We start from the raw sequence: 20,256 nt of genomic DNA on the forward strand, positions 1-20,256 counted from the left end.
CAATACATATGAAACTAGGTATAGCTGGGTTGTATTTCTAACCCCTACTTCTCTTTCTGATTTATTTATCCTTCTTTTTCTCTTTGCCTTACATTAAAATAACTGAAGGAAGCCAAGGTTCATCATGGAGTCAGTCCTTTTACAAGCTCGTAAAACATGTCCCTTTTTGCATGCCCAAAGTTCTGCCTCTCTACGAAAGATTGCAAGAACAGATGGACTATTAACAAAAGCCAAGCAGTGCCCTGTTATGTCTATGGCTATTCAAAATAGAAAGATACATAGTTCTGTTATTAACAAAGAACAGCAGCAAGAGCATCAGGCGAAACCTTTTGATTATGAAGGCTTTTATCAGGGGATGTTGGATAGAAAACACAAGGATAAGAGCTACCGCTATTTCAATAATATCAATCGTCTTGCGAAGAAATTCCCTATGGCTCATCTTGCCCGGCCTACAGATGAAGTCACTGTATGGTGTGCTAACGACTATCTAGGAATGGGCGCCAACCCCCTACTTATTAATGCTATGAAGTAAGTGTCATATTAAGAAAAAACAATTCCCTTTCATTCGTTGCTACAAAGACATTTGGTATTAATTGATGAACTGATCCTATTAGGCAAACGTTGGACCGCTACGGTGCTGGCGCTGGTGGTACCCGTAATATCGCAGGCAATGCTGCTTTGCATTTACAGTTGGAGTCAGAATTAGCAGACTTGCATCATACCGATGGAGCTCTTGTGTTCTCGTCTTGTATGGTTGCCAATGATGCTACGTTATCGACCTTGGGTTCGAAGTTACCCAACTGTGTCATTTTCTCGGATCAACTGAACCATGCTTCTATGATTGAAGGTATTCGCCATTCGAAAGCTGAGAAGCATATTTTCCGTCATAACGACGTCGAACACCTTGAACAATTGTTGCAATCAGTTGACATCAATCGTCCGAAGATTATTGCGTTCGAGTCCGTTTATTCCATGTGTGGTTCGGTAGCTCCCATCCACAAGTTCGTCGAGTTGGCCAACAAATACAATGCTATTACCTTCTTGGATGAAGTTCACGCTGTTGGCATTTACGGTCCCCGGGGTGCTGGTGTTGCTGAACATCTTGATTTTGAATTGAATGCTGCAAACCCTCATCGCGGAAATGGAAGTATTATGGATGAAATTGATATTTATTCTGGCACTTTGGGTAAAAGCTTTGGCGTCGTTGGTGGCTATGTTGCCGGTTCCGCTCGTTTTATTGATATGATCCGTTCTTACGCTCCTGGTTTCATTTTCACTACTTCTTTGCCTCCTGCTATTGTTTCTGGTGCTAAAACTTGTATAAGTTATCTGAAAAACTCAAATGCTGAACGTCGCTTACAGCAGTTGAATGCTCGTGCAGTGAAGGCTCGTTTAGGTGAGCTCGGTATTCCTGTTGTTCCTAACCCCTCTCACATTGTTCCTGTCCTCTTGGGTGATGCTGCCGCTGCTAAGACTGCATCCGATGACCTTTTGAATAGATACAATATATACGTACAGGCTATCAACTATCCTACTGTTCCTGTTGGACATGAACGTCTCCGTATCACACCTTCACCTGGTCATACTCCTGAAATGATTGATTATTTGGTTGACTCTCTTCAAGAGATTTGGCAGCGTTATGGCTTTAGACGTGTTGCTGATTATGAAGCTGAAGGCGGCCGCTGTGATGTCGGTAGAAAAGATTTACCGGACTTGAAACCTTTGTGGACTGACGAACAACTCAACTATAAGAACCAGATAGCTGCTTCCGAAGTACCTGAGCAACAATCGGTTGCTTTCAACTGAGAATAGCAAAGCTCTCTATATACATTCTGCATTCCAAACTGATCACTATGCCTCGTTGACATAGTCTACATATTGACATTTGTAAGCTTTTTGTTTCTCTGAATAAATCTTGTAGTGTGAATATCTCTAAAGATCTTCATTGACATTGATCAAACGTATAATTTTATTGGCCGAATGATTTCGCGAAGCGAAATCATGGATTTATAACAATTTAATGCATTCTGACAGTTTTCCATGATTTCACTGTAATGAGTTTAAGAAATTCAAACAACTCAGAAAATTTCATTGTATTTGGAACAGCCTTCCCACAACAGACAGAAACTGATAGGCGTGCAGGCCGATCAGACAGTGGACAGTTCGTTCCCGTCTGGAAACAAGAAGCAAGAGATGAAAAAGGACGACGCCGATTTCACGGCGCTTTTACAGGTGGCTTTACTGCTGGTTACTTCAATACTGTAGGATCAAAAGAAGGTTGTACTCAACGAAATGGAATCTTTACAAAGAGCAGAAACTAATTAGACTAATTATCACCCTTCAGGTTGGGAACCAACAAACTATGTCTCTTCACGATCGGCTAGAGGTGAACGAAGAGAAGCCAGACTAGAAGACTTTATGGATGAGGAAGATCTTGAGGTAAAATGATCCTTGACTTTTGATTCTAAAACCTTCTGCTCACTCCTTTTACCTAGGATATGGCCAATGCTCGTAAAATAGTAGCAACTGAGGAATTTGATATTTTAGGCGGTACAGAAAGAGAATTGGCAGCACGTAAAAAACAACAACAGGAAGAGAGCGATAGAGGAGGTGCCATGAGTATCATTGGTTCCAGCCTCATGGATATGTTTGGCCCACCAAAAGATTCTGTGGGAGTAAAAATTTTAATCAAGATGGGTTGGAGACCGGGGCAGGGAATTGGCCCTCGTGTTAAAAGACTTTCTACAGCAATGGACGATGAGGACGAGGATGAGGCACTAGCTAATGATATAACCTTTGCGCCTCACGATACGCCTATCGAAAACTATCAGCCTAAGAGGGATACTTATGGTCTTGGTTTTGACATTATGAACGCCGCGCCAGAAGTGGCAGAAATGAAACGTTTACGTGAACTTGCTAGAAAAGAGGAAATGGACGGTACAGCTTCTAACAAAAGGAACCGGTCCGCTTTTGGTGTTCTAGAAAAGAGTGGAAGTAAAAGTGAGGCTTTCGGCTTAGGTGCTTTCGAAGCTGATGACGACGATGAAGATATTTATAAGGACGATTTTAAAGCGAGTAATTATCATAGTTCCTTATTTGAGGATGAAGGGAGCATGACTACCGATGAGCTGAAACGATTAAAGCGCCAGAAACGAGAGAATTATGTCGAAGACACAAGGAGTAACATTAAATGCTCAGACGGGCGACTTCCTCTGAAAGGATTTCATGTATCCGAGAAAAACCAGCACTTAGGTAAATGGTACCCACTACCGCAGGTACCTGTCGATTTCAATGAAGTACACATCCCAACCACGACTGATAAAGACGGAAAAATAACGAAGATTTCAAGTGATAATATTTTTTCGTTTGAAGAACGAAGACATGCTCTTGGTGAAAAACCAATTGAACAACGATCAGTGTTTGATTATATACCACAGCATTCTAAGGACAAACTGGATCGCGCTATAAGCTGGTTCCTCGATAGCGGTAAAGACAAATCGCAATTATCAGATTTTGCCCAAGTCCCTAAAGATGTAGCTCAGTTAGCCTTGAAAGGCTTTATACCATTTGGAGACAATCCCGTAAAACAAGCACGATACAAGAGTTACTTACAAAACCAAGCGGGGCTTCTTACGCCAGATGGAGTATCTAAAACAGTGCTTCCTATTCCTGAAGGAATGACCTACGAAACAGGAATGAAGGAACTTGAGGAATTTGCCAAAGCGGCACGAATTTTCAAACCGCTTAGTGCTATGATGAGTGGAAGGTTCACTTCAGCGTCAAACCCGTCGAAGATTGAAGTTATCAATTTCGAAGGAGGGCTTAAGACGGAAGCAGAGTACCGTAAAGAGAAAGAGCAGAAGGCAAAAGCAATCGCAGAACCAGAGGCGAAGGTAAGATAACTTTTTTTTTTCGTGACAGGGTTGGATACCAACTATACGTTTACTGTCGATACTAGCCTAGCCAAGAAGCCGAAGCTGCTGCTTTAAAAATGTTTGGTAATCTGACTCGTACAGTCAAGCCATTCTACCCGAACAGACTTGTTTGCAAACGGTTTAACGTGCGTAATCCTCATCCAGACCACAATCCAGCGGACGAAAAAAGTGCAGGACGTACGCAGGCAGGATCAAGAGATGTTTTAAACAAAGATTCTATTAAACTGATGATAAATGAGCGTATGCCTTTAAATTTTACGTCTTCTACGACTATTGAAACCTCTACGCCTGTAGCTCACGACAATGATCCCTTAATGGGAGCCGTTATACCAAAACCATCGGATAGACAAACAGCCAACGAGAATATCAAAGCACCTGTTACAGGTGTTAACTTGACCGAAACAAACACGATTGAAGAAGATGAAAACACCGTGACAGCAATGGATTATGAAAGACCCTCAATGGACATCTTCAAAGCTATATTTGAAAATTCTGATACTGAAGAAGAGGACAACGATGCCGAAACTGAGGATGCAGTAACGACAGCAAAGGATAAAGAAAAAGCTGAAACAGATACAAATAGTGATAGAGAGGTCTTAATTGGCCCTCCACCGCCCCCGTTACCACCTTCAGCCTTGAAGGCTTCGGACAACTCACAAACGACTAACAATACCGAGACTAATCCAATGTTCCGGCCGATGTTTAAAAGACGTCAAGAAAGACAAGGGGAGTATTCCACGCCATTAACGAATATTATTTCTGAAGAAGTCGTTATACAGCCATTTAAGTCACGAGTAAGCGGCAATAAACGGCGTCATGTTCATGTTTCTGAAGACGACAGCGATAATGAAGTAGAAGATATATCTGACAAAAAACGAGCAGAAAAGACGAAATCAGAACAAAGTCCACATCGGTCCGACTCTACAAGGCACCGTCATCATAAGAGTGGTAGTTCAAGGCAAAGGGATCGATCTAAGGATAGAGACAAAACTAAAAGTAGAAGTAGGAATCGAGATAAGGATGATCATAAAAGTAGAAAAAGGAGTAGAAGCCGTGAAAGACATTCACGACATCGCAGTCATCGACATAAAGATAAGCACAGTAAAAAATCCTCTAAAAGCAAAGAGGTCGACTTGTACGATTTAGAAGATATGTGGGTTGAAAAAGAGCCGGTGTTCACAGATGATACCAGTACGAAAGGCAAAAGACTGACAGCTGCAGATATGTGGTGATGAAAATTGATTCAATGTTATAAAAATGTGCCACAATGAAAGTAATAAAAATTGCTTTATTTAGCATTGATCTTTAAAGGCTTCAGAATATGGTTGCTTAGGTCATTTGCATTATATTACGTTTTAAAGGGCCTTCAACTCTGATCCGAAATAAAGTTATGGTATACAGATGCTCTAAAAGACATCAGTAGGAAATCAAAAAATAAATAAACCAGCAGGTGGTGAATTTATAATACAATACCGTTGGTGTTTGTCGTTCGCATAAGGTTCGAAAAATAAGCTTATTTAGCAGAAGTTCGTAGCTATTTATATTCATATTATAGTAAGGTCAAACATTGTCTTGTAGAAGTAAAATACGGTCAAATCAACTGTTTATACCTGTATACCATGCATTTCCTTAATTTCATCCTTCAAGATATCATTCACCAATCTATGCTGTTTGATTATGGTTGAACCTTCAAATTGTTTACTTGCAATATCAATAGCATACATCGAACCGCAACCGCCTTATTAATCGAGCATTAGACGTAATCCGCATTTTAGATTGTCCCTCAGTTTACTTTTCATACCTGAAATATCTACTACACGAAGCTTATGAGGCGAAAGAGCTGCTGTAAGTTTCGAATGGATGGCCTTTTCACGTGCTGTCATGTTGGTCTCCGCGCCGGTGGAAGAATAAGCCCTTTTGAGAACAGATGATCGCGCTAATCTTGAAAAGAACATTTTGCGAAAAAAGATAAATGTGAGGAAGAAAAAACAAAAAAAACAACCCCAGGGAAAGCAGTGGCCCCTATTCCTTCATTTGTGATCAATTCAATTCGGGACATGAAGATGCTTTAAGTCCGCAGACGAGTACATCAAGAATTTCCCAATGGCATGTATTTATAATGCAAGTCAAACATGATGAAAATACAGTAAAGCACATAAGCACATTTACAAAATCCAGAGGCTCTCATTTATTTATAAGCTAATTTATTGATTTAATTTAAGCGTCCTTGACCTTCTTAGTACCACGGAGGAGACCAGTACGACGGGCAGCGATCAAACCAACCTTTTGACCAGCAGGAGAGTCACGAGCCATGGTGGAAGCCTTACCAATGTGTTGATGGTTACCACCACCGTGAGGATGGTCAACGGGGTTCATAGCAACACCACGAGTCTTAGGCCAGCTGTTACGCTTAACTCTGTATTTGTGGTAGGCACGACCGGCCTTCAACATGGGCTTATCAATACGACCACCACCGGCAACGACACCGACGACAGCACGAGCAGTAGAGGGAACGACCTTCTTGGAACCTGAAGGAAGACGGATACGGGTCTTACCGTCATCACCATGACCAATAATGGTGGCATAGTTACCAGAAGTACGGGCAATGGAACCACGGTCACCAGCCTTTTCTTCAACATTACAGATAACGGTACCTTCGGGCATGGAAGCCAAAGGCATGACGTTACCAATGTTCAAGGAAGCCTTCTTACCGGCGTAGATGAATTGACCGGTGTACATACCTTCAGTGGCAATGAAGGTTTCGGTACGAAGCTTGTACCTATCAACGTAATATAGGTTAATCGACTTGTTCTAGTGCTCAATAAACGGTAATGACTTACTTGTAAGGGTCACGGAAGACAACCTTAGCAAGAGGAGCACCTCTTCCAGGATCATGAACGATTTCTCTTACAATACCACGAATGTAACCATGACGTTCGGCGAAATCGTTAACTCTGAGCTTAGCGGCACCCTTACGGCCAACGGTGTGAGATTTAAAGATACTTCCAGCACCTTTTCTTTGAGCACGAATAACGCGACCCATTTTAAATCAAGTCTAAAAGTTGAACATAATAGCTGATTAGAACATACTTCAACTAATTTCCAGTGATCAAATGTCATCAGTTGAATAGAACAGCAGAGGATGAAATTTTATAAAATCCTTCTATCCATTGTAACTCGATCGAATCCATTGTAATATATTGATCCATTTGAACCCATATCTTCAGTCATCCATGCTGTTCCAACTGATCCACCATGAATAAAACTGCATGTGGATGTACTCACCCTTAATTAGGTGTAGGGAGGAGAAGAGGAAGTTTAAAATGTATGATGCTATGGTTCATACTCTATGAGGCACACAGCTCTCAATTACCCACTCACAGCGGAATTTCTTCGGTTGGTTGTAGGGCTTAATAGAAAACCCGAACCGGACTTTGAGAACATTTCAGCTTTTACCGTCCCCGCTCAAACTATTTTCGCTCTTTTCTTTCCAATTCTTTCAGTTACATGCAACAGCAACATGTCCAACAACGAAACGTGTCTTTCGCTTTACTCACTCGAGCGGAGGTTTTATGTAATACTTGGCGAAGAGTATATACAAAGGTTTTGCAGATTTTACAGTCACTAGACAATAATATAGCTCAAAAATTAGCCACTAAAGAATCGAATGCTATGCTAAATGCTCACGAAGTAAACAAGTCGCGACTGATCTTTGAGCAGACGATCAATACAGAAAATCTGATTGAAGATTTACAGTCAACATTAAAATTATTAAAAGAAGTCTGTGATGACTGGGAACAGCTGGAATCAGATGCATCTCGACATATGAATAAGTCACTGAAGGAACCTGTTTCCAGAAAGCCTGTATCGTTATCCACCAGTTCGTTGATCGATGTCACTTCTGTTTCGCCAACGGATGTACATGGTTTCATTGCTAATCTATCTTCTCAACATTTGGAAGAGTACAACAGTAAAAGAGTTTTATTTGCAGAATTATCCTCTTATCTTTCCAATGAGGAAATGTTCAGAAATTTACTGAATGAGTTGAACACAAATTCATTTATTGACGAAGCGATAGAGAAAGAGTTAAAAGAGCGAGTGCAACTTTACAAAACTGTGAAGAAAGTACTAGAATCTGTGGATTGAAATATAAGTGGTCGTATAATAGTATTAAATATGCAAATTAAAGAGTCTAACAGATTGATCTTCGCCTGCGGATGCCAATTGAAGCAAACCGCTATCACCGGTAATAGGACGCCACTTTAGAGAATTCACTACACCGAAGTGGCAAAGGCTATAATTCGAGCGAAGAATAAATCAATGAACGGGCATTATTTCGCCATTACATTCACCTTTACTATTTACCTTTCCTCAAAATTACAATATAATTCCCATTTGCTTATATTTTCTAAATCAACACTTGATACCAATTGAATGCGCCCGTTCTCCAAACCTATGGCGATGATATACCTACGTAGAATAAAGCATTAAGCACAATTCGACCTTATTCATACCAAAAGCATACTCCTATTCTTACTTGTTATCGACTGAAGCGGGTGCAAAATCCACAGCTGTAACAGCTTCAGTACACTTTATGGTTGCCACACATTCCCACTTGGCAGGTTGTTCTTTATCGATTTGTGCCCATATTTTAAGCGTTTTGTCACGGGAACCAGTTGCAAAAAGTTTATCATCATGGCTCCATGAAGCATCCCAAATGATACGTGCATGTGCTTTAGTAATAGCAACAAGTTTGTAAGGTTCATCAGGATTGTTTGTTCTTTCGGACAGTGACCACAGACGGTCTCTAGAAACAGTTAATAACCAATGATCGTTATGTGAAAATGCGACGCTTGTAACTGTAAGTGAATGAGCTTCTATTTTGGCCTTGATTTCTTTCCAATTATCCGTGCTGAAGAGTCGAACAACAGCATGCTCAGCCGAAGCAGCCTTAGAGGATGATGCTATGTATTTACCATCGTACGTTGCATGGACACTAACCAGCTCATACAGATGTCCATAAAGCTTATCTACTTCAGGCCACAGTGTACCTTGAATTAGTGTTTCTTCAAAAGGCGGATGATCTGATACTTGTGATAGTTCTTCAGCAGTCGCTGAAGCTACTGTATGGCTGCCAAGATTGTTGGGATTGTTGTTCTTTTGTACGTTGTCACCTGCAAACACGGCTTTATTGGATAAACCTAGAGCCGGTAGGTTTGCGCCTACAGGTAACTTTTCTATATTGGATAACATAGATTCATCCTGCGTCAAAGCTGCCAAAGTTTCCACACATGACTTTGGTGCATCAAAGACACGTAAAACCTTTTCATCAGCACCGGTAATGATTTGCCAGTCATGAACAAAAGCGATACATTTAAGATCAAAACCATGAATTTGTGGCCTTCCTATTTCGTGCCAAGTTGTAACTTTCTCATTGCTAATTTGCCTATTCCATGGCGCAAACAATCTAGTTGTCTGATCCAGGCTATATGAATAGAGTGATCATTTAGTATTAGTTCTAGATAGAGAAGTCAAAAACTTATTTCACCTAACAGAAAGCAAATAACGAGCTTTCGGGTCCCAAGCAAGGTTCTCGACAGATCTGAAATGTCCACTGATAGCAACCTCTGGCGCCCAATTATTATCTTCAAAATTTTCTGATTGATTTTTCCAAAAGTGAAAAGCACCGTTTGCTCCATGGGAAACAATGCTTCGACCGTCAGGACTGAAGAGGGCGCCACAAAAACCTAATGATGTACTTCCACCAATATCTCCCATACGAACTTCATTCACCCAAACGCCCGTTTCTTGATCTGGTGCCCAAACCATCATTGATTTATCTGCAGAGGCAGACAGCAGTCTCAAAGGTTGTATAAGTCGACCGGTTTCTTCTTGAACGTAGGGCTTCTGCCACTCAACACTGAGAACCCAATCATCATGTCCCATCAATAAAGCTTCAAACATTACAGAGTACTGACGTGAGTCTACAGATATAATGTGGGCTTTTGTACTTAATTGATCTTCTGACCTATAGAAGAATACTATTAAAAAACAGCTTTCAAGGGTTTAAATTTCAATCGGCATAATTACAATAAACTCTCGTCAAGAGCTCTGGAAAGCTCATTAATACTGTCCGTATCCTTCTTTTTTTCTTTCGAAGAAAGTGCCTCGGTATGAGGTGAAATCTTCCATAAACGTATATATCTATCCTGGCTTGCACTCGATAAAATCAAATCACCTTCCTTGAAAGAATTGTTGGCTTGTGTACCTTCTATTTTAGTAAAACTTGCAAAACTCAAATCACGGACCCAATTGTCATGACCTTGCAAACTATGTAGTTTTTTAAATTGCTTGACATCCTGCTGATAAGCGTAAATTGAAATGATTTTATCTGTATGGCCGCTAGCAAAAACAGAAGCTGATATGATGATGTATACTTAGCAGCTATTTGTTGAATAAAGCTTTCAAAGATTCCTTACTTTTAGTATTCGGAAGATAGGTCAAGGCTAAAGCTGTAGGATATCTATTGCCATTATCTATTGTTTGTTGACAAATTACTTCATCTATCGTATATACATAAGGTTAGATATTGATCCACAATTCTTCATCAACATTGCACTCTAACCTGTATTCCCATCTACTTCACGACGTTCCCAAACACGAATAGTGCCATCCGAGGATCCAGTTATAATTAAGTCCGTAACTCCTTCAACGGAGTGTGCATGCATAGTAGCAATGGTCACTACAGCATCTGTATGACCCTCTAAAGTTGCCGAATTGATCCACTGTGATAATTATTCGGTCATCAATAATCTACCTAAAACACTTTCACGATATATTTTCGAACCTTTCCAAAAGAATCCTGCTTCCATATTTTGGCTGTTTTATCTGCTGATCCTGACACTATAGCAACGTCTTTCATTGACCCTGTCAAGCCTAAAAAATTCCTTTATTAGGTTGTAAACAGCTGACATCGTGCCAAAGCAAAACTCTCGTACCTCTTTCGATGAACTTAACACAATTAACACGTCCTTTATGCCCAGGAAGCGTTTCAAGAACACCTTTGTTATGTTTATGCTGGACAGAAAGCAATGAGTATGCATTGTTATCACATTTTATACCGAGAGCTTCTCTAGGAGCAGACTTACCAAAGGCGAATAGAGAGCAACGAGGGCATTGGCGCCGAAAGCAACAAGGCCATCGTTTCCCCAACAAGCTGCGTGCGCTGTTCTGTTGCAGCCGATCGAGATGTATTCTGATGAAACCTGTACCATTTACTGCAAGGATTATGTATAATTAGTATGGATTGTGGAAAACACTCGTTTTAGCATTAATTTAACTGATTTTGGTGGCTTGTATCATTGGTTTTTAAAATAGATTGCCAAATTTAGATGGTAGTTCCCCAAATCAATGGAACAATTGCATAAAATTATGAAATTACTTTTGCATTTTTATGGTTAAAATTGATCATAAACTGATACTAAATTTATGGAAGCTCTACGCAGTATATAATGGTTAAGAATTAGTCATGATATTAAGTTATTCATGCTTTGTAGGTTTCATAATATCCATAGCTTCGGCCATCTTGAAGAATAACTCCCAGTTTTCCATTGTCTTTTTGAAGAGATCGGAGCCAGGGCCGTTGGAATAGATGAAGACATCGCTCATAGAATGTACACCGAAAGACTCTCCGTGAGGAAGGTTACTATTCCAAACAAGGCCTTTACCTTTCTTTCCTACAAGATCCTCCTTGTTTCCAGTAGCCCAACCATTCTTCGTGCTGGTTGGCATTCTAGGACCATCGGTAGAAATTTGCCATGCTTCATAATGTTGAGGACCGTTAACAGTACCAGCAGCAAGAGTGATATCAGGAGACTGAATAAAGGACAAAAAAATGTACAAGCTTTTAGTGATTGGTTTTTGACATAGATAGGAAAATAGACAATGTTACTTACGAAATTGTCAGGGAATCCGTCTTTATTGGTGTCAAAGTAACCAGGCCAGCCTGCATGACCATAAACACCAATTGAGTTGAGCATATCTGATTCTTTGTCGTGAGATCGTATGTAGCGTTGATCAACGGTTCCCCAAACATCAAAGCCATGAGCGTGATCTGCTGTTACCAAAATAAGTGTATCTTCATATTCACCATTCTTTTTAAGCCATTCCACAGTATTTTTAACAGTGATGTCCAACTCGATAAGTTCAGCCCACGCACGAGGAAAATCAAGTCCATGCAACTAAAGTTGAAGTCAGAAATCTACCATCCAATTCTTCCTGCCGCAATCAAAGAAATGATGATTTTACCTGCTTATCGACGGACGCAGCTTCAGACAACAAAAAGAAACCGTCCTTACCACCGCGCTTCTTCAACACATCTAATGCAGCAAGTGTCATTTCAGGAAGGCCGGGCTGGTCAGAGCCAAGGGCATCATTGCCGCTATTATCTGGAGCAGCTTTGTTTCCAACAGTATTGTTTACAAAAAGGTTCCTTTCAAACCAGCTATTTGTAATAATATTGGTTTTTCAATATAACTACTGAAAGAACTGACATGTATTTTTTGAAACTTACGTATCGAGGTGCTTCTGGCGGAAAATTCCCAAGAGCGGCTTGTCTGACCGTTTCTTAGATGCGAGTTCCTTCTTATTGAATGCAATATTATATCCAGCTGATTTGAATTGGTCGTAGTAATTGGTCTTGTTTAAGCTGCTTTCACCAGAGAAAAAATTACCACCACCACCAAGCCAAACATCAGGAGCAACTAATAAAGTAGGGTTGTTGGCACGATCAGACAGGCGATATTTTGTGTCTCAATTTTCACTTCTGTTGTCTGTATAAAACCTACCAGGAGGAGTCCAGTTCTTAACACCATTTATTACCTGATCAGTAATCTCAGCTAACGTGTCTCGTAGACGAGTATGACTACCAAAGGCAGCTGGAGTAGCATCCTTTATCGAAATGTTAGTAAGTAGCAAAAATCGGAATAGTTTTTTTTTTTTTGATCTCTACCTGTGCTTGCGCAGTTGTTACAATACCAATGGCTTTCTTTGGCTGACGGCGACGAATGAGTTCGGTGATAATCTCAACCTTTGGATCATCAAATGGATCGGCAGAAGAATCAACGTAGACACCTAACGCATCTACAGTACTCTTGTGTCCTGTCGCATAAGCGCTGGCAGAGTTAGCAGAGTCGGTAAGTAAACTGTCAACAGAGTTCGTAATGACATGGCCAAGATTATCAAATTCTTCAAAGTGTAACAAGCTTTCATATTTTCCGGATGTGTGCTTTCGAGCAAGTGCACGAGCAGCAGTGATCATCTATAGTAGGAAATTAGGCTTTAGTGTCTGACTGAATTTTTGTAGGGGACACTCTTTCGTGAATAGTCTTATACTTACACCAACATTAGTACCATCAGAGATGAATAAAATAACATTTTTAGCCTTCTTCTTGGGGTGCTTAGGTTCCACAACTGTATATTTAACAGAGTAAGAGGATTTGGGGCCATACTGAACCTTCACTTCATATTCTCCAGGCTCAGTTAATTTCACCTTTCTCCATGCCCGAGAAGTGACGTTGACGTTGATGGGCTTGTTTGTATTATTCAAAATGGCAGCATATTGAGTATCAATGGAGTCCACCCAACCGAAATTCCAGTTTTCGATTTTGGGCTGTTTATGAAGCTTCAAGTAATCATTAATGTCATGCCATTTGCCGTTGCCTTTACGAATTGTCGTCTTGAAATCAGTATAGGCAGGAGGGGTAGGTTTTGACCTGTCTGAATCATAAGCGTGAAGTTCTACGCGAAGGTCAAAGTAAGCACCGGGTAAGAATGTTGAGCTAATAGTAGGTAAATATTGGTACAAAAATTCGATTAGAATTGCTTGTAAGGTTATAAACTGTACTTCTTTACTTACACATCAGGTGGTAATATGCAGGCATGAGGGTCAGGACAGGCACCAAGACGAGGAAATTGGCCTTCGGGGTCTGCAGGCCTGTTTGGAGCAACGCCGTATCTAGCGAGAGCACTTGACACTATGGCACTTAGCGAGAGTATGGTAATACTGATTCCTTTCATATGAACGAATGTAGACGAAGGAAGCCGAAGTATAAGTTAGCAATATTCAAAAACCTTACAAAATCAAAGACCTATTTATATATAGGATGGAGAAAGTGTGTACATAGGGACCATCTATATTTTTCTCGTTACTTTGACAAAAAACCAATTATCAATATAGTAATACTTTTATTAAGAAGGCGGAACAAGCGTAACAAATTTGACGTAGCATGGTACGTTGACTACAGCTCATATTCTTATTGCTGGTTCATCGTTACTCATATCTTTTAGATTGTGTTTTGTACGTTATATATTTTGTACAGATCTCAATCATGCCGAATAAATCTGAACTCAACCATCCACACATATGTAACAACAGCACACGCTGACTTTTCAGGCTTTGACAATGTTACAATAAGCGTTACGCAAAATCAGTCCCAAAAAAAATGGTGTTGTGGTTGGTGGGTCTTGCCGAATCAGACGACTATATGATATAGAGGCTCTCACCAATCCTAGTCCTGGCCTACGACACTACACATTTGTCATACGCGAACAAAACCAAGTAGGGGGTATATGAGCGTTTGTGCGTCCGTGCAAGCATCATATATTTTTGTTTATTATATATTTTTTAATAAATGCACACGTCTCTCTCATCGAGAAGATAAGATTGAACTATTTGATACAGGCTTTTTTAACGTCTATCTTAAGAGATATTTGTCGTTTAAGGAAATGAAAGATAAGGTACATAAAAGTCCCATAGCACCGTGCTACTTTCTGCAGCAATGACAATCAAGCATTTTTTGCTCACATGAGAAGTATTCTCATAAATGATTGGCTTATTGCGCATCCTTACCCTTGAGCAAGATTGTTGCGACAGACAAGGTGTCATTTAATCTGTGTCCTTTCACGTCTGAAATTTGAACGGCTAACAGAGCCATACCGTAGCATGTGGGTGTACGTCTTGCCTTCCGAAAGCAGAAGTTGCGCCTTTTGAATTTACTTCAGCGTGTAGGAAAACTTCTGTTAAGTGCGCTGAGTATATTACAGTATAATAGGTTATTTGTAAACCATTCCTGCATTATGTAGTTGTGGAGCTATAGGAGAATGGCCGAGCATTTCAATATATCTATTTTGTTTAAGCAATCAAATCTACAAGGCCCAACCAATGTATTTTTACTTTTTTATACCTGTGCGGAGCAGTTATTACTAGAACAGTGAGATTAAATTGAGTAGTAAAACTTTGCCTACTTTGCTCTCGAAGGATAATATCTTCTCAACGTATATCTCACATCTCAGATACCCACGTTGATAACTGCAAAACACGGATTCCCACAAAATTCTCGCATAGCAGGCATCTATCAAATATACTATGAACAAAATCTCCAAGCAAGCTGATTGAAGCCTTTTTTCCGTAAGTTGGGTGTGGGTCATCATTGAAATATGGTTGCAGATTCTGTAATGATAAGAATATAACTTGGCTGGAAAGTGAAGTAAGAATTTCAATCCTGTAGCCTCAAACAATAGCATCTTTCGAGTTCAGAATTCTGCATTAAATGTTCTAGGAGGAAAAGGGCCGTTGCCGACAATGGATAACAGTGACCTTTGAGTCTTCAACCTCGAAAAAAATAAAGGATAACGGCAATTATGCATACTGATGGGAATATTGGAGTATGAGCCGACAGTCAAAGGTTTTGTCTGTCTACTGCGATTTTAATCGGTAGTATTAGATAGAGTTCTACGGCAGTTCACATACTCTTTGCTCAACGAAATGTGTGTAATGGATTTATGTAACCATAGACCAAAGATGTCTTCGGTGTTCACTCAACTATATTCCGAATGTAGCTGATATCAATGAGACTTCCTTTTTTATCTATGACCAAATAGTAGACAAGGTTACGAACCAGAACTCTTCCTTAACTTGGTTTAACAGATAACGAAAGCTATTAGTCGGGAATAAATGTATCAATGACCTGTAATGATACCATCATGTATATGAAAAGCCTACAACTGATCTATGGCCACAAGAAACACAATAGTAAAAGCTGTTTGAAATGCTCGGCCAGATCAGTCTTCCATTTTGTAGCTGCATTCCAATTTTGGTGTGATAGCCTTAATGTCCACTCGATCCGCTTTCTTCGAAAGTAGGCTCATTGAATTCCATTTTTCACTTCGTTTTACCGTTAGAAAGGTGATCTGTATATCTTCAAATTTATTAGTGCTGATCACAAGAATTAAAATCATTCCTGGCGGGCGTTAAAACTCTCTTTTCTTTTCCTTTCTTTTACATCATAATGTCCATAATAATATGCTTGTAGAACAACTATTTATCGAGTCCGAGAGTGACCATACTCCCATAGAGATCTTAATACAATCAGAGCTTTCTAAAAATCAACGGCCAAAACAATCTGGTGTTATTATTGCCCATCCATACGGCCCTTTAGGTGATAAAAAAGCGAGTCAAATGACTATATTGAAAGCATCTAAAACTAAAAAAGTACTCATTGAAAGGCGGTAATATGGATAATAATGTTGTTATACGATTGCATAAACATTTCTGTGCGAAAGGCTATGTATCTGTATGCTTAAACTTCCGCGGCTGTGGACGTTCCAAAGGCAAGACCAGCTGGACTGGTCTTCCTGAGAGGGACGACTACTTATCCGTTGTGAACTATCTGTTGGATTCCAACAAATACCGATCCTCTTCATTTCCAATGATCACAGATCTAATCTTATGTGTAAGGATGAATTGCCAAGGCTAGCATTCTGCTTGCAAACTCATTCACATCTGTATGGTTGTAGGGTTATTCTTTCGGAGCGATGGTAGCAAATACAATTTCTTGTACAAAAGTTCCATCCCGTCACATTTTGATCAGTATGCCTTTAGGAGTTACATGGTTTTTAGCAGCATGGAAATCAGGCTTTTTCAAACAACCACCAATACAACCTCAACCAGAAAAGACGTTGTGCATTTATGGCGATCGCGATCAGTTTACAGGCAAAACTAGGATGGAAACGTGGTGCAAATCTATCACTGGCGTTTGCATAAACGGTGGTGATCATTTTTGGATCAACCGTGAGACATCTTTGATCATGCATATCAATGATTGGATGGCTCAGTTCAACTACGAGGAACAATAACAACAGTTTTTCTCAGGCTAAAAATCGTTCCTTTTTTTATTACCTATTCAATTGCAGTGAACACTCCATATTTCTTTCAAATAGTCTGTTGAGCTAATAAAAACAAGTTCCATGCCTCCAATCACTTATATTACTCGTTCAGAGACTTTTTCAGCAGCACACAGATTACATTCTCCCCAATTGTCAGAAGAGGAGAATAGAATGCTGTATGGCAAATGTAACCATCCAAATTTTCATGGGCATAATTATAAAAGTAAGCAGCGGTAGATAGCTCCCTTTGTTGATGTAACCTTTGAATTAGGCCGAACTGACTGTTTTTTGTTTTGTTGCTAGTTGAAATTACGCTAAAAGGCGAAGTAAATCCTTTAACAGGTATGGTTATGAATTTGGTTGATCTAAAGGAATGCATTAAGCTTGCCGTTATGGACCCGCTTGATCATCGAAACTTGGCAAGTATATTATTGATATATATGAAACAAAGGGCCAAATATAAATTTGAGTTTTCATTTTAACACAAGGGACGAATCACTCAAATGACAGTAGGATTTGGACGTGGAGTTTTTTAAGAAGAAACCCAGTACTGCAGAAAACCTGGCAGTGTTTATTTGGTGGAATTTTCAATATCACTTCCTGAGGAACGAACAGTGGAGATCCAACAACGCTAGATTATATAAAGTGAAGGTTTTTGAAACTGAACATAACATTGTGGAATATATGGGAGAGGGCGAACTAGATGAAGCAGAAGGACAAGTAGATATTGCATTGATCAAACTAATGGGCGTCGATATACAGAATGCAAAACTATCATCGGCACAAGATAAAAATATCTGGTCATTGAACCTTCACCAGCAAGAGTAAACATACTATGATTAAGGCAATTTACTTGATATAAAAGATAGACTAATTCATACTTAGACTTTTTTTGACGCGAGTCTTACATATTACTACATTTTTACATATCCCTCTTTCTCCAATGTATAAAGTTTTTTTTTACCTACATTCCATATTGTCACTTCATTAATACATATTAAATATACTCCAAATGCCATTCCAGCCTATGCAGATGTTTTTTTTTTTATTAAAGACATGCTCACTTATATAATTCTAAATTGTGATTCGCCTTTATCATCTCCATTTCCATCTACTACCGTCGCTGACACTGCTCCTGTAGATGTCATTTCGAGCTCAAAAATTTTCGTACAATTCTTTACGCCGTTCTTCAACCGAATCCAGCGACCCAATTTCAGCTCTTGACCCACAGCCACGACAATCAATGTACGTTTGGAAGGGAACAATTGTTTGATTTGTATATCATTGACTACGCCATTTACTGGTAGCTTACCAATTTCTTTGAAGCTCCTATTATCCTGTGCTAGCTTATAGAGTCGAATATATCCATCCCATGATCCGGAAACAAATAGATCAGAGAATTTTAGACTTGCAAGAGCTGTAATCCAATAAGGTGTATTTATATCTCCTTCTGACTCGCTAGCTACTGTGTTCAATCCATGAGCTGTTGGAAGAGAGAATACAGGTTTTTTACGTTGAATGTCCCATAACGAGATCAATCTAAAGCGTTTCAATTTTTCATATAAGAAGATGCTCTCTTATTTTACTAGATCTTTTTAGAGTCGTGTATACATTACCCACTATCGCCACCTGTTACAAACATACTTTCATCTATTTGTGCCAGACAATCTAATGATCCTTCCACATATTGGATGGCTCCTGTCTCTGGATTCTTTGAAGAAATACCGCCTCTATAGACTAACTGTGACTCTTCAACAATTTTCCACCATCTCGCTGTTTTATCTCTACCGCCTACAGAAAGACAGCGTTCACGTACAAGGGTATCAATACCTGTGATTTGATCTTGATGACCAAATAAGGTTTCTATATATGCTTTTTCGTCGATATTCCATAATTTGATTGTACGATCATGAGATGCTGAATATAGTTGGTTTGACGTTTTACGAAAAGCGAGGCCCTATTAAGACTAACGGTAAGTATACAGCGATTGTAACAGCCAGACCTAATTTCTTTCTCCTTTGATTTAACTTACAGAAACCGCATCTCGATGCTGTGTGAATTTAGCTATGTGTTTATCTTCTGTCACAGACCAGATATTGATGCATTTGTCTTTTCCTCCACTGGCCAAATATTTCCCATCATTGCTAATAGCTAAGCACAAAATATGATCTGTATGTCCATCAAAATTCTTCACTCCCTTTCTTCCACCAGGAAATGTATGTAGTTTTTTGAAAGTTTTTGCGTCCCATTTGATGATAGAACCTTCCTTTGAAGCCGAATAGAATATTGTTCCATTTTCTGCTAGAGCGACTGCTGTTACGGGTAACTGATGTCCTCGACAAATATTCGACTTGATTTTTTCGATATTGCTGAAATCGAACTGTACCGATCAAAGAAGGAAAAAAAGATGAGGAGGTTAGCAAATGTGATTCGTTCGACGATTGACAGGAGTGCAAAAAAAAAACCGCCTTACTCTATCAGCGATTCGCATATGCAGTCGACCTTCACTTTCATCCTGTATATAGATACATGAAATAATTAAATACAGGTCAGACATCAACTATCACAAAAACTCTATAAATTCGAATGGTAAGCATACATCATCTTTCTTTAAACGCTCGGCAATCAGATCTTTATCCAAGTCAGCGGCATCAAAACCAATACCATCGTCCTCCAAAGACTTTTCTATCGACCCCAAATAAGCTTTGGCTAATCTAACACGTTTTTCAGCTGCAGTTTCCTCAATTTCTTCTTCCTCCGATGAGACGTCAACATCACTTTGCGACAAATTGGCATTGAACTGATCCTCTTCACCTGAATCACCTTCAACATCGCTATCCTCTTTTTTATTTACTTTCTTTTGTTTTTGTGCTGCCGTTGCTGGTGTTTTTTTGTTATTCGAACGCTTTCTCTTACGAGCACTAGTGAAAAAGGGATCTATAGCCATTATGTTTTACAAGTGAAGGGGAAATTTACAAAAAAATAAGAAATAGCTGCAAGGCAAACCGAAAAGCGCACAGTGTTGAATTGTCTCCGAGTTTCCATTTTATTTTCAAAGCCACTGGTGGCGACCGAAAGCAGTCACCATCGGTACCAC

The 20,256-nt window shown here is 39.6% G+C and overlaps 10 protein-coding genes across 10 annotated transcripts; 5 read left to right on the forward strand and 5 right to left on the reverse strand.

Moving 5' to 3' along the window:
- The first annotated feature begins 13 nt into the window (after positions 1-13).
- BDF20DRAFT_859220 (pyridoxal phosphate-dependent transferase) lies at positions 14-1,960 on the forward strand. The gene is made up of 2 exons (XM_053080457.1): positions 14-528; positions 615-1,960. The coding sequence occupies exons 1-2, from the start codon at positions 125-127 to the stop codon at positions 1,804-1,806; spliced, it is 1,596 nt and encodes a 531-aa protein (XP_052938116.1). The 5' UTR covers positions 14-124; the 3' UTR covers positions 1,807-1,960.
- Positions 1,961-2,054: 94 nt separating this feature from the next.
- Positions 2,055-5,167, forward strand: BDF20DRAFT_833834 (uncharacterized protein; the record flags this gene model as incomplete). The annotated part of the gene is made up of 4 exons (XM_053078687.1): positions 2,055-2,277; positions 2,345-2,439; positions 2,496-3,893; positions 3,959-5,167. The coding sequence occupies 4 exons, from the start codon at positions 2,055-2,057 to the stop codon at positions 5,165-5,167; spliced, it is 2,925 nt and encodes a 974-aa protein (XP_052938117.1).
- Positions 5,168-5,448: 281 nt separating this feature from the next.
- BDF20DRAFT_911432 (bola protein) lies at positions 5,449-5,890 on the reverse strand (the record flags this gene model as incomplete). Its single annotated transcript, XM_053083817.1, has 3 exons — positions 5,449-5,469; positions 5,546-5,673; positions 5,737-5,890. 3 exons carry the CDS (start codon positions 5,888-5,890, stop codon positions 5,449-5,451), a joined length of 303 nt encoding a protein of 100 aa, XP_052938118.1.
- Positions 5,891-6,150: 260 nt separating this feature from the next.
- BDF20DRAFT_859228 (60S ribosomal protein L2) lies at positions 6,151-6,980 on the reverse strand (the record flags this gene model as incomplete). The annotated part of the gene is made up of 2 exons (XM_053080458.1): positions 6,151-6,714; positions 6,776-6,980. Coding segments are annotated over 2 exons (767 nt in total), but the record flags the coding sequence as incomplete, so codon positions are not given.
- A 419-nt stretch (positions 6,981-7,399) lies between these two features.
- On the forward strand, positions 7,400-8,275 carry BDF20DRAFT_378622 (uncharacterized protein). Its single transcript, XM_053075320.1, has one exon. It carries the CDS (start codon positions 7,443-7,445, stop codon positions 8,079-8,081), a length of 639 nt encoding a protein of 212 aa, XP_052938120.1. The 5' UTR covers positions 7,400-7,442; the 3' UTR covers positions 8,082-8,275.
- BDF20DRAFT_815720 (WD40-repeat-containing domain protein) lies at positions 8,106-11,209 on the reverse strand (the record flags this gene model as incomplete). Its single annotated transcript, XM_053077110.1, has 9 exons — positions 8,106-8,229; positions 8,301-8,354; positions 8,473-9,420; positions 9,484-9,889; positions 10,066-10,353; positions 10,415-10,441; positions 10,561-10,720; positions 10,783-10,871; positions 11,080-11,209. 9 exons carry the CDS (start codon positions 11,207-11,209, stop codon positions 8,106-8,108), a joined length of 2,226 nt encoding a protein of 741 aa, XP_052938121.1.
- Positions 11,210-11,376: 167 nt separating this feature from the next.
- Positions 11,377-14,413, reverse strand: BDF20DRAFT_999337 (alkaline-phosphatase-like protein). Its single transcript, XM_053085484.1, has 9 exons — positions 14,315-14,413; positions 13,852-14,224; positions 13,333-13,774; positions 12,946-13,254; positions 12,782-12,884; positions 12,508-12,697; positions 12,243-12,438; positions 11,891-12,175; positions 11,377-11,810 (listed from the first exon to the last, which is right to left on the reverse strand). Exons 2-9 carry the CDS (start codon positions 14,010-14,012, stop codon positions 11,475-11,477), a joined length of 2,022 nt encoding a protein of 673 aa, XP_052938122.1. The 5' UTR covers positions 14,013-14,224; positions 14,315-14,413; the 3' UTR covers positions 11,377-11,474.
- A 1,772-nt stretch (positions 14,414-16,185) lies between these two features.
- BDF20DRAFT_859253 (uncharacterized protein) lies at positions 16,186-17,177 on the forward strand. The gene is made up of 2 exons (XM_053080459.1): positions 16,186-16,432; positions 16,500-17,177. Exons 1-2 carry the CDS (start codon positions 16,297-16,299, stop codon positions 16,748-16,750), a joined length of 387 nt encoding a protein of 128 aa, XP_052938123.1. The 5' UTR covers positions 16,186-16,296; the 3' UTR covers positions 16,751-17,177.
- On the forward strand, positions 17,178-17,987 carry BDF20DRAFT_993739 (uncharacterized protein; the record flags this gene model as incomplete). Its single annotated transcript, XM_053085391.1, has 3 exons — positions 17,178-17,382; positions 17,463-17,578; positions 17,673-17,987. The coding sequence occupies exons 1-3, from the start codon at positions 17,241-17,243 to the stop codon at positions 17,985-17,987; spliced, it is 573 nt and encodes a 190-aa protein (XP_052938124.1). The 5' UTR covers positions 17,178-17,240.
- A 236-nt stretch (positions 17,988-18,223) lies between these two features.
- On the reverse strand, positions 18,224-20,106 carry BDF20DRAFT_816540 (WD40-repeat-containing domain protein; the record flags this gene model as incomplete). The annotated part of the gene is made up of 5 exons (XM_053077161.1): positions 18,224-18,698; positions 18,776-19,116; positions 19,192-19,528; positions 19,625-19,674; positions 19,759-20,106. 5 exons carry the CDS (start codon positions 20,104-20,106, stop codon positions 18,224-18,226), a joined length of 1,551 nt encoding a protein of 516 aa, XP_052938125.1.
- Between the last annotated feature and the right edge of the window lie 150 nt (positions 20,107-20,256).

Source organism: Mycotypha africana, assembly GCF_025528875.1.
Source record: "Mycotypha africana strain NRRL 2978 chromosome Unknown BDF20scaffold_3, whole genome shotgun sequence".
NCBI lineage: Eukaryota > Fungi > Mucoromycota > Mucoromycetes > Mucorales > Mycotyphaceae > Mycotypha > Mycotypha africana.

Bases quoted from the DNA above. Each gene is read 5' to 3' on its own strand.
- BDF20DRAFT_859220 (XM_053080457.1), top strand. From the start codon at position 125: ATGGAGTCAGTCCTTTTACAAGCTCGTAAAACATGTCCCTTTTTGCAT. The intron at 529-614 runs GTAAGTGTCATA...TGATCCTATTAG, and splicing joins CTACTTATTAATGCTATGAA to GCAAACGTTGGACCGCTACG.
- BDF20DRAFT_378622 (XM_053075320.1), top strand. From the start codon at position 7,443: ATGCAACAGCAACATGTCCAACAACGAAACGTGTCTTTCGCTTTACTC.
- BDF20DRAFT_999337 (XM_053085484.1), bottom strand. From the start codon at position 14,012: ATGAAAGGAATCAGTATTACCATACTCTCGCTAAGTGCCATAGTGTCA. The intron at 13,255-13,332 runs GTAAGTATAAGA...TTCCTACTATAG, and splicing joins CTGATGGTACTAATGTTGGT to ATGATCACTGCTGCTCGTGC. The intron at 12,176-12,242 runs GTAAAATCATCA...CTTCAACTTTAG, and splicing joins CTGCGTCCGTCGATAAGCAG to TTGCATGGACTTGATTTTCC.
- BDF20DRAFT_859253 (XM_053080459.1), top strand. From the start codon at position 16,297: ATGCTTGTAGAACAACTATTTATCGAGTCCGAGAGTGACCATACTCCC. The intron at 16,433-16,499 runs GTGATAAAAAAG...ACTCATTGAAAG, and splicing joins CCATCCATACGGCCCTTTAG to GCGGTAATATGGATAATAAT.